The sequence below is a fragment of the Podarcis vaucheri genome (assembly GCF_965113315.1).
Source record: "Podarcis vaucheri genome assembly, chromosome: 11".
In the NCBI taxonomy this organism is placed as follows: Eukaryota; Metazoa; Chordata; class Lepidosauria; order Squamata; family Lacertidae; genus Podarcis; species Podarcis vaucheri.
The window spans coordinates 18,618,289-18,637,407 of record NC_138749.1 but is presented as its reverse complement, the minus strand read 5'-3'; the positions used below and the strand labels follow the sequence as shown (position 1 = coordinate 18,637,407).

The window sequence follows — 19,119 nt, the reverse complement described above, 5'->3', positions numbered from 1 at the left end:
CTGAACTCTGTTGACTTTCCAGTTGGAATGCAGTTAAGAGAAGAGGAGGAAATACACATTAAAGGTGCACATTAGAAACAGTGCACATGTCTCATGGCATTTGCTCATGAATTGCACTGCGTTTTGGCAGCTACCGGAAAACGAAAACAACTATTTTCATATGAACACATATTGTACCCAGCACACAAAGCTCAACGGACTGGAAGTTGGACCAAGACACTGCCAGCATATAAATAAATTTACACTAAGTCACCACTGGATGTTTGAAAACGACAACAACAACGAAAACATTACGTGCTCAGCAAACGTTTTCCATTTTAACCAGCACTTAGTTAATTTTCACACTTAAAAATTGGTCAGGAATCTCCAAGCAGCGCAGAATGTTACTACAAAACTGCATCATTGCTGAACACACTCCAGCATGTAATTAATAAAAGGCAAGCTAGTGTTGTTTTGGCTTTTGCGCAGTAGTATTTTTACAACATCAGAAGGACATAAAGTACTAAGTCGTTTCAGTTACCTTGGCAGTCTGTAAGGACAATAAGAGCCCGAGACTGTGCTTTTCTCTCTGGTTAAGGACTGCTTTTGCCAAACAGATTTGATAAGGACCCCACCCTGAACTCACCACTTGCCGCTTTCGAACAACCAAGTATCTAAGTGCTGCTATTAAAAAGGAAAAAAAGCCCTGTAGCCAACTTGACATACTGAGCCCCAGTAATAAATGACCTTCACTCAGATTCAGCAAGGCCTGCTCAGGCATAGAAGGAAGCTTCTGGGTGCAGAATATTCTGCAAGATGCAATCTGTGCAAACCACAAGACTGCTGCACAGAGGATAAATCTCAGAACTCTTAGGCAGGGCAGAGGATGTGCAATATTGCCAGATTATGTCCACTCAGTAAGAGCCAGCACAGAAAGCTTTGATCCATTTGGCTGGACCATAATCTGACTCGTCATAGAGCAGCTTCTTCCTCCCACTTGGGTTCTACACCAAGGGCACTGATGATCTACCACTGGTACCAACCCTGCTGCCACCTCCGCTCAAACAAAAAAGAAAAGGAGGGAGACAAACCAAAAAGAATGCAAAAATTTGTTCTCATGGTGCCAGATCAGGAGCAGTTTTAGTGCAAGCTGCTTCTGCAACTCCGTAGGACTTGAGTGATTGCTCCTGAAAAAGGAACCTAGATTACACATCGAGCTGCAATTCTTATTAGCCGACACTTCTAAGAATGAGTTGGTCCACACTGCCTACTTTTTGGCCTGCCATAGATGGAAAATGTGAGCAATGCTTCAGCAGGTTGTATCACACCTGAGTGAGAAAACGCACACATCTTCCTCTAGTATTTCAGAGGATGAAATCAGATCAGATGCTTTAGGGTAGTTTCAAAGCCATAGGCTATTGCCACTCACTTGGTTTAGCATTCATTCACAAAGAAGAAGAAAATGTGCTACAGGCAAGTGGTCTGGCCACGTGAAGAAAAGTTGCTTATGCGATTTGAGAGTTAATACGCAAGGGTAAACCACAACTTTCTTGGCGGTGAGCCTACAGGGGAGCCTTTGTCCATTAAAGCCATGGCTCAATAATTTGGCGCTACTGCTATGAATCAGGGGAAAGGGGACTTTCCCCCAGAATTCACACATAATTTCTAACAGAAACGACAAAAGTGGAACTATTAGTGCCCTGCCCAAACTTTAAGAAATGAGCAAAACACAAGGCAATTAAAAAGGTACGGATAAAAATTCCTTAAAATCTGATCATGCTTTCTCATTAAAGGTCAGTGCAAAAGTAATTGCAGGCATCTCTCAAACACATTTAACAGATTTGGAAGAAGCTGTGAGATGGCTCACTGTTGCCCCACCTATTCTCCTCACTTTGTGCTAAACAATATTGTTTTTGACATGCGAGCATCCAAATTCCAAGTGTGGTTGGTTGCACCATAGATTAACATGAAGGCATTTTGATATTGGCTGTTTTATTTTTGATCTCATTACTAATGATCCCCAAAATGGATTCTTTTTGCCACTGTAATTCACCAACTTGGTTCAGTTGTGGGAGGAACAGATCACAAGAGAATCAGTCCTACACCACTGCCTCACACCCCTTAATGTTTTGGCACCTGGGCTTAATTCAAAATCTTCACTGGGGGATTTCAAGTCTTCTCCATTAGTAAGTGGGGCTTGGTGAATACCCATAACAGCTGAAAAAGTGCGTAAGAAAGACCATAAGAAACTTTTTCTTACGCTTTTCCTTGCATGTAATTTGTATTGCATTTAATTTGTATAACCAGAGAGATTAGTTACTGTGATTTGATTTTCTTTTTTCAAGAATTCTCCTAAAACAAGCTCTGCAATGCAGAAATCATGGTAGGTTTCTTTCGCAACAAGGCTGCACATCCTATCTGCTAGTGATTGTCCCAACAGCAGCACACACACACACACACACCCCGCCCAATGTTGCTATCTGATGTGTGCATGAGCAGTGTGCTCAACTTGCCTCCTGTCCACTTCACGCCCAGCTACACTCCCAACAAGAAACCGTAATGTGAGCCACCCACTGGGCACAGTGAGCCTTCTGAATTACTTCTGCGTTTTAAAACTTTCATGTTCATTACACTGCAGGTGTCAAGGATGAAATCTAATCATCGAGGAAGCTGCGACACCAAACACACACTAGGGATCTCTATTAATGCGATGGAATGAAATGGACGCACGGCTTTTCAGATAAGGGGACGTGCAAATTACGTTCTTAACGAGAAGAAAATTAAGGCATTGGTACATTTTATCTCCCCCGTAAGAAACAGTAGCTGCACCAGCCATGTCCTTAGAGGCAGCCTGCCCCTTGTAGCTAGGCAAGGCTTGAAGTGGGAGAGGCTTTTTCTCACACAGAGGAGGGCAGATACAAGTCTTACTTGCAAAGTCCTGTCTGTTGGATCAAGTGAACGGTTCCCCACTATTGGAAACACGAAGTCTTACTAAGTCAATCAAATTGCCCTTCAGAGTCTTATTCATTAACTGTGCAATCCTATATATGGCGACTCAGTTTAGGAGGGAATATAACTGAAGCCCGAGTTATCTGCTATCTTAGTTCTTGAGTGAGGGGACTTGTTATTTCTATTTAACGAAATGTATGGACTGCCTCATCATCTTAGTTAATTTTATTATTATTTTTGATTTAAACTGATTTTATAATGAAATGATTTTAGAATGTTGTATTATTTTACTGTTGTTAGCCGCTCTGAGCCCGGCTTTGCCTGGGGAGGGCGGGATAGAAATAAATTTTTATTTATTGTTATTATTGTTATTAGTCCAAGTGTTTTACATAAATAGTAATTTTTTAAATCAAAAATACCAATAGAATCCACCCATTTTGAAATGAAGCAGGCACAATAAAACTATCAAAACATAGGCGGCATACACACCGTACATTTAAAGCGTATTTTCATCCCCGCAAGATTCAGCGAACTGTAGTTTGTTAAGGGTGCACTCAAGGAGAGTCAAGAGGAAATAGCTGCAGCAGGAAGAAAAGTACGACTGGGCCTTATGAACAGCTTCCATTGCAATGGTTTTCATAAGTATCCTTTAGCTCTTTCCATGACAGTGTAGGGCTCAGCCCACAACTGTTATAAAGTTAACAGCTGCACCACACTATAGGTGGCGACCGCTGGATGAGTTCTTATCACCCAATCAGGGTCAAGCTGAGTGGCAGGTTAACTGGTAAGGAGTCATTTGATTGGTCCGGGCCATACTGGTGCTGGCTTTTAAATATTGCAGCAGTGCCTTGGGATGAACCCATAAAAAAGGGACTTAAAGTGATAAAGACTAAAGGGGCACCATGGTCTGAGATGTTTATATGTAAATATTCATATATATTATTTCTTTATACAGAACTAGCTATGCACCCAGCATCGTAGAAGGCTAAGAAAGGCAAATCCTTGCTGAAATCCAGCAAATGCAAAACCCACTGTTTTTACGAAGAAATTGCTGGACACGTCACAGAGGGGAGAGATAATTTACAAGCATCAAATTCATTCAACTGGTCATTCATGCTTCTGTAAAAACCATGCAGTGCTTTGTGAGCATGGCGTGGCGTACGATTCTGTGGGAAAAACACGACCATCCTAATTTCTGCAACATCCCCGTATCTGCAAAAGTAATGGCAAGTTTATGCAAAAATTAAATAACATACGTAAAAGGTAAAGGAACCCCTGGACGGTTAAGTCCAGTCAAAGGCAACTATGGGGTTGCGACGCTCATCTCGCTTTCAGTCTGAGGGAGCCGGCGTTTGTCTACAGACAGCTTTCTGGGTGGTTTGTGTTTTTTTAAAATAAAACCCATTTTTTTAAAAGCTCTAATTCTATTTTACTCATGTAGCATTCAAATGGGTTAGAAACTAGGTTTCCTTTATTTTTTAAAAAAGCTGACATCCTATCCGTTTTCTACATTAGTGGCAACACTCCAAAAAAAGAGGCAGAGAATAGTGTTGTTAAACAGGTCTTCTGCTTATGTTCAAGTTCACCAGGGCTTTTAGGCATATCTGTATATGGGTTTTACCCCCCACTTAAGAAAGTTTCCTTACTTAGAATATGCTGGAGCAACCCAGTACGGGCTCTCCTCCGCTTCCTTTGCGTGCCGTAAAATGGCCTCCCGGGGGTTGCTATCATCAGTTTTATCCAGTGCAATATTCTTGACTATGTATGAAGACAGAGTCCCGCCATGAGTTCCGACACGACCACCACGACCTAAAATAGGAGAGAATGAACAGGTGTGCAAAGTGGCAAGGGAAGAAAAAAAAGAGCAAACGGGAAAGATGAAGGAAAAACTACAGCCGTACGTTGGTTTCAAAACAGCTTAGCAGTCGAACGTTTTGACTCCTGAATGCCGCAAACCCAGAAGTGACTGTTCCGGTTTGCGAACTATTTTTGGAAGCCAAACGTCCGGCAGAGCTTCTGTGGCTTCCGATTGACTGCAGGAGCTTTCTGCAGCCAATCAGAAGCCGCACTTTGGTTTCCAAACGTTTTGGAAGTCAAACAGACTTCCAGACCGGATTCCGTTCGACTTCCAAGGTACGACTGTACATCCACGCAAATGAGAAGTTGCATCAGCATCTACAAGCCTGTAACAGAGTTATAGGGCTGATTCAGTCTTCCTCAAAGAAACACACAAATGGCCTTAGCAATGTTTTGCTTTCAAATTGTAGAAATTCTGGTTACCTGGTCCTGCTACCGGAGGTTCAGGTTTGTGAGATTTCATGGGATCCAGCCTATCCTTTTCCAGCTGCTTTCTTGTACTCCGTTGGCGTGGTTCGCGAAACATTGGAAGTGCATGAGCTAAAATAATAATAATAATATTATTATTATACTTAAGAGATAGTGAACTTAAAGAAGTTGGAAGGGGACTTGTGGCCCTCCAGATGACCTCGAACAGCTTTCACCATCCTGAGCCAGCATAGTCAAAAGCCCAGGGATGATAGGAGCTGTGGTTTAGCAGCAAGAGGATAGGATGATAGGACCTGTAGTCTAGTGCCACAGATTCCTCACCTGTGCACGGACAATCATAAGGGGCTTGGTAACTGTATATACAAACTTGGCAGGTATTCTCAGGTGCAAGTGAAATGGTTAGTTAAAAGAAAATAAAGCCAGACATTACAGCAGCCCTGGTGTCTGGTTCTCCACATCTCCTCATAATTCAGGAGTGGAAACCTCAGGCCTGGGGACTCTCTATCTGCCCTTTAAGACTCTCCCTAGCAACAGCCCCATCCCAGGCCATACCCCTTCTCCCCAGGCCCCAGCTTTTGCCAGCCCTGCTTCATGCTGTCCTTAAGGGCTTTGGTCTGGATGGAATGTGCCCTTGAACTTTGATAATTCCTCTTGCTTGCATAGATAGAGGGATAGAAAGCTCTGGCGTTTGCGTTCAGGAACGCTCAGAATGGTTATGCATGGGCACAAATCTGATACGCAAGCGTTGCTGATGCAGCCTAATTCAGCTTTTGTTAAGTTTATTACCCTTAATAAAAGTACATTCTGGCTTTGGACGGCTTCAGAACCTTAGGAATAAACAGTTATTTCTTACATCTGCACGTTACGTGAAGCGTGAAAAGTCAAACTTTTGCTGGCAAGTGGCAAGCTACACAATTTTGCATAAAACATTTGAGGTTAACTATAAAAACCATTTCCATATGTGGAACGAAGGCTTCCTGAGGAATAATGAAGTAAAATGCCTCTCCTCGAAAAGTCAATGTCTAATCCCCACAGGTGAAAATTATGCATCTTAAGTAGACGGAGGATGCAAAACTGAAATTCCAACTTACAATTTACTTTGCTAGAGTGGCAATACACTTTTGCTGGTGGGGTTAAGTCCCACTTAGAGGATGGGGCTCATAGCACAGCCGTCACCACTTCTCAGAAAGACTGAAGAATGCCAGGCTAAGTTGCTGCTCTGCTCTGTTGTTCAGTCCTGTCATTGGGACCAAATGAGTGGAGCCCCCTTTCAAAGCTAAAGAGCCAACATTTGGGTTTTGAGGAGGAGTGTGGCCAATTTAAGTCTTCCCTGACTCCTTCCTGCTGATTGGCAGGATTCTATTTTCAAAGAAAGGCCCTGTAGTCCACTAGATCTGAGCCATAATGTACAGGGCGTTAAAAGGATGTATTTAAATAAACAGTTACTTTAAGAGTTACTTACGTGTTATAATATAATCCTGCGTGAGGGTCTCAGCCTGCCTTTCTTTTCTTTTTGTCTTTACAACACACAGTTTTGCTCCCCTAGAGAGGATTAAAAAAGAACAATAGTACAAGAACTTGCATGCAAAGCGTTGAAATAAATGCTGGTGAAGTTCAAAAGCTGTTTTAACAGGAGAACCGTAATATACGTTTACTTGGAAGCAAGTCCCCACTGGGACTCACCCCTCCTAAATATGAGTGGCAAATTTTTTTGTCACAAAATGATTTGTGCTTTGACCTTAAATCAGTATTTTGAGGTAATCTGTCTCCCAAGAACCCTCTTGAATCTCCTCCTTTAGGCTCACCCCACTGCAGGTGGAGAATGGCCAGGGTAAAGCATCTGTCAACTCTCTGTTCCTTTTCATCTCTCCCTTCCTCCATGTAAATACCGTATTTTTCGCTCCATAAGATGCACTTTTCCCCTCCTAAAAAGTAAGGGGAAATGTGTGTGCGTCTTATGGGGTGAATGCAGGCGGGAGGCTCTGCTCAGCACTCCCTTTAAAGAGCCGCGTGTAGTGTGTGTGCGGCTCTTCGGGGCTTTTCCCAGAGGAGGGAGAAAGGCTGCCCGGGAAAGGCTGCGTGCGGCTATCCCATAAGCCAGGATAGCCAGCGAGATCGCTGCAATGTGATCCTGCTGGCTGTCCTGGCTTCTGGGATTCAGAATATATTTTTTTGTTGTCCTCTTCCAAAAACTAGGTGTGTCTTATGGAGCGAAAAATACGGTGCGTGGATGTGTAGTCATCTTATTATTAGTTGTAGCATCTCTCTGTGTGTGTGTGTGTGCGCGCGCACGCACGTGTGTGCGATCCCTGTCTCTCTGTGTGTGATCCCTGTCTTAAAAGTTATATGATTCAACGTGGTGCATCGACTCTCATAAATGTCTCGATAACTGGTCTAGACAGGAACTCTCAGGATCTGTGGCTGTTTGGATGTGCTCACCATCCCAGACCTTTGGCTATGCTGGCTGGGGCTGATGGGAATTGCTGAGCCCCAGAACACTGGAAGGCCACAAGCGTCCTATCCCTAAAGTAGAATGATATATAATCCTCGTAAGAACAAAGGACGGCTGGGTGTCTGGTTTGCAGAGTCACATATGTGAGACAACGTTAGAGACCACGAAGTTGGGTTATATTTGTATCTTCAGTCAGGCTTATTGTAGAAACAGGTTCCTTTCGACCCATAAAGTTCAGGTCGTTAAAGGGGGCTGTCCGTTATGCTGGAGAAAACTTTTTTTTTCACAGTCTGGGTTGCAAAGCAGCACCTGGGCAAATGAAAACGTATTTTTGTGGTTGCTAGAGGGGACAGGACTAAGGGATGTCAGTAAGGTTTTGCAGGCAGACCTTTCTGTCTAGGATCAGGGAGGATATTAAAAATTTACACTAAAAGGAGGAAAGAGTAGTAGGGGGGAAATCAACTGAACCTTCTATTTTTCACTTTCACGTTTACTGCCCTTTTGATGCAAAGCTAATGAGAAGAGGCTGCCAAAATAGTGGGAAAGAACAGGAATTTGCCCATGTTTCCTCAATGTCTTCTTGAGTAAGAGCACAGCTGCATATGTAGATCACAAACATGCAAACTGGGAGCACTTGCTGCTTAGCCTAAATCCACTGAGTAAGTTTATTTAGTTAAATATTAAGCAGACAAATTAAGGGTGTATCAAAATGCTTTGCACCCTCTTCCCATTCTTTTATAACTCATGGAAATCTATTTACGTAATTTATCCCCTGCGCCTTCAACATAAATGCATGTTCCCATGGTGGCCAACAGAGGTGCAAGATACAAAACAAAAATACAATTCAAGAGTAATGATAAAAATAATTAAATAAAGCACACAAACTAATATGGCAAACTAAAACAGCAGCAGCCTATTTAGACAGGAAAATCAAAACAGCTCTTAAGATTTTTTTCCCTTTTTTCTTTTAAATGCTCACATTAGCAGCTCTTAAAAAGCTTTGGGAAAACAGGAATTTTTGTCTGGCGCCTAAATGATAGCAATGAGGTCTCCAGGAGGGCCTCCTTAGAGACAGCATCAGACTGTAACCATCCTGGTTTCGTATCATGGTTTGGAGTCCAAGATTAAACCACAGTTTCCAATTTCATAACGGAAAACTCTTGCTTAAAGTAACCAAGATACAAGCACTGAAGCCAGGTTGAGACAGGAGGAGTGCATAGGGAATGCATGTGCACGATGCTCATTCTCAGCTTAATAAACCATAGTTTATAAAGTTGGGATCGTTGAATTGGAGCAGGCACAATGTGTCAGCGATGCAACATTTCAGAAACGGGATTCCAGAAATTTAAAAAGAGGCAATACTAAGTTCCAATGGGAAACACGGCTAGTTTGAAAACACAAACTACCAAAAATGATTTGTAATTATCTTTTTGACCACGACTCCCAGTCATCTGGGACTGTTGGCTTTCCTTTATATGTAAAACTGAATAAATAAATATACAAAAAAGGAAAACAGGAAAACACAAGCTACCATTCCCCGCTCCGCGCCTTTTAAGAAACAGTGAATTCAAAGAAATCTCACATCTAAACAAGCATTTATACATTTTAAGAAATAAGGTTCAGATGCAATTAATTAAATACCTTTGACTCTTGAAGGGGTCATAGTATACTTTAGCCAATCCATTCCCTGTACCAACCATGATTTGATTCAGCTTAGGATGCCAGAGGCAACGGACAACACTCTGAAAAGTAACATTAGCTCTTGGTTAGCGATTTTTTAGTTCTGAAACCCAGGACAATACCCAGTTTTAGGGGGAGCTTCCCTTTTATTTTATCACATTTCACCTATCTTTATCTTCAGGTAATACTCAAGAGGTGCGCGAGACCCTTAAGCCACAAAGACTCAGTCAATTACATGTGTAGAAACCAATGATCATTTACTTACTTACTTCTACACCATACTACATACTTCCACAGCAACTGCTGTTCAGGTGGCAAATAAAAGTCTTTAAAAACCACCCCCCTCCAAGGGATCCTTTCCCCCCTCTGCAAGATAGGAAATTCCTAAACCAGCAGTAGTCAGTAGTAAGCAAGCAGACCATTTGGAAATACAATATGCACCACTAACCATGATCTTGTGCCAGATGGAAAGGAAAAGGGGGCTTCCAAATTTAGGGTAACAAGCTAAATTGTAAAAGCCACATAACTTATTCAATAAGGGAACATAAAATACAATTTTATTCTAACTGGAAAGCCTAAATTAAATTTAATACGACTTTGGAGCCTTTTAAGGCATTCTGTTATAGGATTCCCACTTTGTAGACCAAAGGGACTCTGTAGGCATATCATATTGCCAATTTCTAAACCATTTGGCCAACAATCCTACCTTTCCCCAATTTTTAACCTCAATTCTAGTTTGTTTGAATGTTAAATATGGTTCATTTGCTTGCATGTACAGCAAAGTAAATTAATTTAGGCATAATATATAACAATAAGGAATCAGACATGAAATGGATGAATTCCTAGATCCCAATGATTTGTTTACTCTTGTTTGTGTATGTTCGAGAAATTTGTTTTCTCTCTCTCTTGTATTTGTTAATTCGGAAATTCAATAAAAACATTTTTTTTAAAAAAAATGGAAATAGTTCTCCGTTAATATTCTCCCCGAAACTATTTATGTGCATAATCAGGTCAGCTAAAACATGCTTGCTAAAAAAAAAGTGACATTAGAGAACAGCTTTTGCTATCCTATCAAAGATTCTTCAAAATTTGGAGTAGCAAAGCCTAATCTGTGTTTGCAATTGGGCACTCATGCAAGAATCTTCTGGGAATGTTTGAAGTATAGGGATATCTGTTTTAGATAGAATTCTCATTCTTCCAGTCCCATGCTGCTTTGCTTTAATGGCTTTGCTTTAATTATACAGTGGTGCCTCGCAAGACGAAATTAATCCGTTTCGCGAGTCTCTTCGTCTTGCGGTTTTTTCTTCTTGCGAAGCACGGCTATTAGCGGCTTAGCGGCTATTAACGGCTTAGCGGCTTTAAGAAAAAGGAAACAAACTCGCAAGAACTCGCAAGATGTTTCATCTTGCGAAGCAAGCCCATAGAGAAATTCGTCTTGCGGAACGACTCAAAAAATGGAAAACTCTTTCGTTTTGCGCATTTTTCGTCTTGCGAGGCATTCGTCTTGTGAGGTACCACTGTACTCAGTACGAAGACTTATAGCATGAGCACTATTATTAATTACCTAAAAAGGTTCTACACATTTTGGCCAGACCTGCTGGCAAACCCCAATTGTGTTGTTTCCTGACATTTGCCCCTTCCCTAAAAGGTAGGGATGGCTCTTGCCTCTCAACTTGCGCTGCCTCTTGGATTTGCAGTGTAAAATCAGAGACAATCCTCTGGTTCCCTCCCTACCTTTGAACTTGAGGCGGTTGTGGTGACATCGTTTCTGGAATCATGTTCTGAAGTTAGTGCACTTAGAGGCACAGGAAGAACACCATACCAAGCCTCTCCTCCCCAGCTTCAAACCAGAAAAAGGAACAAAACTATTCTCATAAGGCCTCATGCAACCTGAAGAAAATTTCCAGCTTTTGTCTCCACTTCCAAGATCAGGAGGAAGTTTGTTGTTTGTAGTTTACAACACTATGCTTCTGAGCATCTATGAAGTGCACTACTAATAACTCCAGCCTTCCTCACCAAGAAGGGGGCAAGGATCATTCCCACTGTTGCACCACCCACTCTGATGTCTTCCACAATCCCTGCACCTCTCCATCTCCAAAGTGAGGAGGAAGCTTAGGCTGGTGGAACATTTTCCACTGCAAGCACAACAAGAGAAATTGTGGACCTCTTGAGCCTAAAACGGTTTCTTCTGCTTGCAACTCACTGAACAACACACATTGTTGTTGAATGTGTGGCTGTTTCTTTAGATGTGCACTGGGATTTCAGCTATGTAGAGCTTCCTGCCTGAAAGTGTGGGATGCAAATATTCTAATAAAATAAAATGGAACATTAGGAAATGCAAAAAAGGAAAGTGTGCCTTTTCTTAAGATGCACAGTGGTACCTCGGGTTAAGTACTTAATTCGTTCTGGAGGTCTGTTCTTAACCTGAAACTGTTCTTAACCTGTAGCACCACTTTAGCTAACGGGGCCTCTCGCCTCTGGAGCACAATTTCTGTTCTCATCCTGAAGCAAAGTTCTTAACCCAAGGTACTCTTTCTGGGTTAGCGGAGTCTGTAACCTGAAGCGTATGTAACCTGAGGTACCACTGTACTGTGGTCTTGCAAACGGTCCCTTTCCTGGTTTGCCCATGATGATTAAGAATTGCTTTGAAGTGACCAGCCTTTTCTACCACTGCAAAGCCCCCCTTAACACCCTCTTCCAGATAAATACAGCTACCAGGCACAGGTTCAAGACCAGATCAGTGTTCCCGGACTTCATAAAAATTAAAAACACAGAGCTAGATGTCGTCAGTTCATTGATGTTATTCAACGTAATTTAGTGAGGCATCTTATGGTAACAGAATTAACAGGAACTGGTAGAAAGACTCCCATTTGTGTTTGTTTACTGGACAGTTGGCCAACTGCCTGCTTTTGGTGGGGTTGTATTCCCCCTGAAGGAGCAGGTTTGTAGTCTGGAAGTGCACCAGGACCCATCTCTGTCACTAGAGGCCCAAATTACCTCAGTGGCTAGAAGTGCCTTCAGTTGGTAAGACTGCTATGCTCATTTCTGGATGGCAATAGCCTGACCACTCTTGCCCATGCACTGGTAACCTCCAGATTGGATTACTCCAATGTGCTGTAAGTAGGGCTGCCCCTGAGGCTGACCTGTAGTGAACTGACTGCTCACTGGGGCGAAATGTTGCCACTGTATTGTGCAATGGTTGAAAGAATTGCACTGGCTGCCAATCAGGTCCCAGGCTAGGTTCAAAGTGCTGGTATTGTTGTACAAAGCCCTATATAGCTTGTGACGAGAATACCCAAAATATTGCCTTAGTCCCTACAGACAAAACCGATCACTGTGTTCTAGAGAAGGCATCCTGGAGATCTCTGTTGTATTTTTGGTGCATACTAAAGATGTTCCTCTTTCAACTAATCTGGTAAAATCTCCATCCCAACTGGATATTGGTTTGGATTTAAAAAAATTTATGTATGTGCTAGTGTTGTTTCCAAGTGTTTTTATGTGTTTTCTAGAAAAAAGTTTAATTGATGCAATTGTTTTACATATCTACCTACCTACCTACCCATCCATCCATCTATCTTTCTTACATACATTATTATACTGTAAATCACTTCCTGATGTCTCTTGTGAAGCGAGTCATAAATTTAAACAACAAATAAATTACAATCTTGAATCTGTACTCCATTTAAGCCTATAGCAGTGTGTTAGGAAGAGTGAAATGCTTTACTTCCTTTTTACTTGGGAGTTCTGTAATAATGCTGCAAATGAGGCAGCTGATGTTTGAATTTCAACTGCACCCAAGAGACAAATGAGCTGAGTCAGAATTGTAAGCACTGTAATTAAAAGCAAGTCACAGGATCCGAGGCACTTCTGCAATCAGATTTTCCTTCTTGTACAAAATCAACTGGAGGAAGATTTATAGTGTTTTGCATAAACCAGCGCAAAACATTTGGTTAACCCTCTGGCCCCACTTGTTAGTTTGCGGCTCTGCGAATTTGGAACTCAGAAACAGTAAGTATTAGCTATACCTGAAGATGCAGCGTAAAATTCTATTGTCAGAATGCTATTACAGATTTCCTTAAAGCAGATTATTGCTGTGCTTTTCCAGTGGTTTAAAAGCGTTCTTTTACCGTTTCCTCTCATAATATATAAGACACTACTGTTGTCTTTCAAATATACATGCATTGACTGTTTCCTAATATAGATCTAATACTATAAAATATTCTGGGGATTGTGAATGAGGACAATTCCAGCTCCTAAAAGGAGCAAAAGGGAGCTTCATTGCTGGGGGTGAAGCATGGCTCTCCAGACATCTCTCTCTGGCCCTCAGAACTCTCTCAGGCTACACCCTTCTCTGGCCTTGCTTTGTGTGGTTTTGCCTGGCTATAATTTGCCCTTTGGTAATGTCTTTTGCTGCTGTGGATGGAGGACAGGGAGAAATCTGTTAAGTGTGTGCCAAAACTAGCCTACTGCAATTAGCATGTGGCCCTCAAATGGTTGCCCAGAAGGAAATGCAGCCCTCCAGGTGAAAAGGGTTCTCCACCCCAATTTGCAGGAAGAAGGTACTGTTGACAGTGTGTGTACAACAATGGCAGTTGCACCAGTATCAGTTCTGCTAACCTTTCATCTTGAAGCAGCCCCAGCCACAAGCGCTTCCCAGTTTAACTATGGCGGAATCCAGTAACAACCCCAAACACTTTGCTAGCTAGTTTCTGAATACTACCCAGCTGTTTAAGAGAAAGAAATATTGTACCTCTACTGTACCTGATCTAACCCGCTATGCAAGCAATATGCACATGCTTCTCTATGCAAAATGTATTGGATTTTTGTGATTCTCCTGCCATGTTTTAGAAAGTGAGTTGAGCAGGCTTCATACGCTACCACAGAGCATAGGTTCTGTGCTCATTGGTGTCTATTAGCTTGCTACCCAAGCCATAGTTGTGCTAGCTGGGGCTTATGGGGCTGTAGTCCAAAGTATTTGAAGGGCACCAGCTTGGAGAAAGCTGATCTAAGGGGCTGCATCTTCCCCATCTGGCAATATTCCCCTGGCACCTTTCAAAAAGCAACCCCAGAAGACCTTCTGGACATTACATGCAGGGAGCTGCAGCTGGAAGGGTAAAACCAATTGAAAATCTCCCATATGTATTGACTTTTGCCTTCCTTCATGTATAGCCCAACAGCATTTTCATCCCATGTGAGCATCACCCATCAGTGGAAGTTAAGTTATTTGAATGCTAAAGTGGCTCCGTGTTAAAATACTGAATAGTTTGGCCTTCACTGTAGAAAAGGGTCTCAAGAGATGTGTTGCTTCCACAGAAGGATAAGCTTGTAAAACAAGCAAGATGATACCTTTTATTGGGCTGACAAGCCTGTAAAATGCAGGGCATTTTTATGCTTCATCATTACATTCCCAAAGGGAATAGTTCTCTCTTTTACTGCCTTGTCTCAAAAAGGACTTTTGTAAGTTGACTCCTACTGGCAAGGCGGAACCTTTTGTAATCCAATTAACAGAGGCTTAGTTCTCACAGATGGGCAGAGGATTGTACCATTCCACATGTTTCAATGTTTCTCTCTTTTTGAACCCCTGAATGCAGAAAACTAGCAAGTCAAGGAAAAGGCTTTCGCTAAGTCTTCCAGCTACCTTCACAGTTTCCAAAATGCAGAGATTTGGGGAGGGGGAGAGAAGAGAGTGGAGGTGCATGCTGATCACCAAAGTCCCACTTCCAATCTGAATTGGTACAGCCCATGCACAGGTTGATCTCTGCCCGTTTGTGAAAACTAGGTCAAAGTACCTACTGTAAATTGCCATTGGTCCCATCCCCCCCAGGGGTATGCCTCCAGATATTCTTGGCCTCCAACACTGATCAACCCCAGCTAGCAAAGTCAACAGCCAGGATTACAGGAGTTAAAGAGTCCTACAACATCTGCAGAGCACTACTAACCCTTCATAGTTCTATATCAGGGGCAAGAATGCTTGTTAAACATCACCTAGCATTGCAGGAAAAAATGGTTTTAAGAGTGAAGACTGACAGTTTTCATTAAATGAAAAAAAAACTTGCTTCAATAATTTTAAAGAGAAATTGGTTTAATAAAAGACACTGTATCAGTTCACATTTAATACTGGGATATAGAATGGTACTACAGGCATGAGTCTTGTGCTCATTTTCTCTTTCCTTGTCTGCATAGCTGTCAACCTTGCCTTTTTTTTGCAGGAAATTCTCTTATTCCAGTGCCGTTTCCCGCTGCTATCCCGGATTGTTAGATATCCCATAGACTGCCCCTGGGACAGGTGAGGCTGCTGATCCCTTATTTCCGAGGCTGCTGATCCCTTATTTTCAAATCTGAAAGTTGACAGCTATGCTTGTTTGTCCAGCCCAGTATTGTTTAAGGCTGACATCTGGGAGAATCTGGTGGCAAACTCTACCCTAAAAAGAAAACATCACCCAGAGCTCAAGAGTCTAGACTACTCATAGTAAAAAAAATATACAGCGAGAATATGGAAGAGGATAATCTGTTAAATCTCTACAACGAGAAATAAGTTGAGAATTAACTGAATTTATAAACTTAACTAATAGTTGTAGTCATACATGCGGAACTTGTCAACTGCTTAAAGAAGTTGGATTAGCTGGCTTTGAAGTGATTTTTTTTTTAAAAAAAATGTGTCCATTCACATTTGGCTGAAGTCTGTACTAAACACGTTGTTGTTTTTTATTAAAAAAACTACTGGTGATGTCATATGACAGCCACACTTGCCTTAGGCTTAGGCTATGAGCCAAGAAGCAAAGGCCTGAGGCTTTTTTTCAGCTGCAGTAGTCTGCATTTTGGAGAAAGCATGTTTGTTCTATTTGACTCCTTTCCGTTACAGGTGGCCTTAAAATCTAAATTTGACGGAAAGGGATTATGAAATTTGCTCACTCTTCCATCCTGCTGTCAGTATTGGCTGAAATGTTCCAGTGGTGAAAGACAACTGAGCCAAAGAGAGGAGAGTGGGAGATAACTATGAAAACTTGGACTGAAATTGGAATATAGCAAGATTTATCAGTAAAGGGGGGTGGGAAATAATATACCACTCTTATGGAGCAATCCTATATTTATCTGCTCAGAATTAAGTCCTGTGGGGAACACCCTGAAAAGTGGATATAGGTTTGCAGCCTTAAGATAGTAATACAGTGGTGCCTCGCAAGACGAAAAGAATCCGTTCTGTGATTCTCTTCGTCTAGCGGTTGCACATTGACGGATTAGCGGATTAGCACTATTAGCGGCTTTTAGTGGCTTATCTGCTGATCGGATCAGCAGATAAGCAGCTTAGCGGCTTAGAAAAAGGGGGGGAAACCAGCAGGAACTCGCAAGACATTGTCGTCTTGCGAAGCAAGCCCATAGAAATTCGTTTTGCGAAGTACCTCCAAAACGGAAAACTCTTTCGTCTAACAAGTTTTCCGTCTTGCGAGGCATTCGTCTTGCGGGGCACCACTGTATAGCTGACTTGTGGAGGTATGTATGCATGTATAGTTGGAAACAACAGAACACATTTTTAATTTAAGAAGCGTTTCCAGCCAGATGAAAAAGTCTTTGCGTTAGGTGTTTATTTTGTTCTGCTTGCCAGCAACACAAGCACCTATGCTGTCTGGCAGAGATGTCCAACAGTACACAAATTTCCTCCTTTAAGTTTTCTGTAGATTTCAGGGGACTGGTTTGCATATAATGTGTTATGTACCTTGTCCAGCATCTTCACTGCCGACAAAACATGATCTGAAGCCATAGTTTATTTATTGGGTTACAAACCCTTGTTTGTTTTACTATGGTTTGGTTTTACATGCAAACTCAGCGCCTTCCTTAACCATGGTTTGTTGGGCCACCCCATCCCAAATACTTAAACTACAAGGGCTACAGGCATGAGCGGCTGAAAAAGAAACCAGACTAAGAAGAAAGACGCCATGGTTTCTTTTATTGCCTGTGGACAGCAGATGGTTAACTGGTGATCTGTTAAGCAAACCATGGCTTAGTGTTATGTATGGATCAGCTTGCATTTCAAGCACAGAGAGGACACAGCGCTAAGATGCTGTGAGAGGATGACAATTTTGTGGAAAGTCTGAGAGCCAGTGTGGTGTAGTGGTTAAGAGCAGTAGACTCGTAATCTGGTGAACCAGGTTCGCGTCTCCGCTCCTCCACATGCAGCTGCTGGGTGACCTTGGGCCAGTCACACTTCTTTGAAGTCTCTCAGCCCCACTCACCTCACAGAGTGTTTGTTGTGGGGAGGAAGGGAAAGGAGAATGTTAGCTGCTTTGAGACTCCTTAAAGGGAGTGAAAGGCGGGATATCAAATCCAAACTGTTCTTCTTGTGAAATGGAGACTAATAGTATACCAGCTCTCCCTAAAAGCCTTCCTCTATATGAAAAAAACAGCACCCAAGCTGCCATTGCCAGACAAAACAGGGATCGGACCAAACCAAAGGAAGGAGGAATGCTTCTGTCAGAAGGCAGCACTAGACCTTTGGCCTAATGACAATCCTGAACTTTGAGGGGCTGAACACACAGGCTCTTTGAAGCTTAGGAGCAGAGAACTTTGTCACATTTGACTGCTCTACCTATCCCAAATAGGCTATACCTACCGTCTTTGATTTGTTTTTCTTAAAAGAAAAAACCCATTAGCACTGTGGCTTATCTGGCACTGGTTTGATGGTTTAAGATGTCTAGGTCTCCACTATGGATCAGAAAGACATAAAACTGTCAGCAACAACTGCTGCTAAGAAAACATTTCGGCTTTACACGCTTGCCTCACAAGTGCCAATTTTGCTTTCTGCCTCAGTGGTGATGAGGCAATGTGGTGGGGCCTGTAAGAAGAAGACTGTTCTGATTTGCTGCCCTTGGCTGCCCGTGCAGTGAGATAAGCGCCAAAGACTCGGAACACGTAAAGAGACATTTTGACAGCGATGATCAAGCATTGACATTCTGCTTTATATACACACATACACATATACACACGTTGAACTTTCCTTGGGTGAACAGGAGGACAGTAAATGAACTCTGGATTTAAACACTGTTTTTACAGGCAGGGATCCAAGAGTCCTGTGCATGCCTGGAAACACCTTAGGCATGTTCCAAGATGGGCTGGTGTTTTCCTGCCCACTGCAGTCCCTTGTGCTTAGGAAAATCCCTTAACCTCTTGAAGTAGTCTTCCAGGGAGCACAATGAGCTTCAATGGATTATGGAAGTCTGAGGAGCACTAGAATGCTCACTAACACTGCATACAATCGTTTCATATGTTAGCACAGAAGTTAATGCTCCACAGAGAAACTGCAGCATCAAAATTATAAGCAAGCATACCAGTATGATAGTATTTCACTAATTCCACTAATACTGATGTAGTGGTTACAAGGGGTGAAAAAACCTGAAAGAACCTAACATTTCACAGTAATTCTATGATAGGAAACATGTATTCCACCCTCACTTTTACATACTACACATTCAGGTTTTTAAAAAATGTCCACAGAATGGGTAAGTTATGAATGAAAGCAAATAAAACATAGTACCTAACAGGTGCTAAGACATGCTGTAACACAGATGAAATTCCAGTTAGGCCCTGGCATGGCATAATCCTGCAGCTAGTGTAGTAAGCTGACCAAAACGTTTCGTCCAGAATTGGGAAATTTAGATTCAAGTCCCCAATCAGCCATTAAGATCACTGCATGGCCTTTGAGAAGCTTCTGTCTGTGAGAGCATCTTATCTCACAGGTCTGCAGTGAGCTTAAAATAAAATAATCACATGGATTGTGCTTT

The 19,119-nt window shown here is 42.1% G+C and overlaps 1 protein-coding gene across 1 annotated transcript in view; it reads right to left on the bottom strand.

The window, feature by feature from the left end:
* Nucleotides 1–19,119, bottom strand: part of WDR70 (WD repeat domain 70) — a 116,060-nt gene that overhangs the window by 2,092 nt on the left and 94,849 nt on the right. Inside the window, exons 14-17 of the mRNA XM_082241986.1 lie at nucleotides 9,308–9,408; nucleotides 6,677–6,756; nucleotides 5,209–5,325; nucleotides 4,575–4,737 (exon numbers count right to left, since the gene is read on the bottom strand). Coding sequence (XP_082098112.1) covers nucleotides 4,575–4,737; nucleotides 5,209–5,325; nucleotides 6,677–6,756; nucleotides 9,308–9,408 — 461 coding nt within the window. The remainder of the gene's footprint in view (nucleotides 1–4,574; nucleotides 4,738–5,208; nucleotides 5,326–6,676; nucleotides 6,757–9,307; nucleotides 9,409–19,119) is intronic.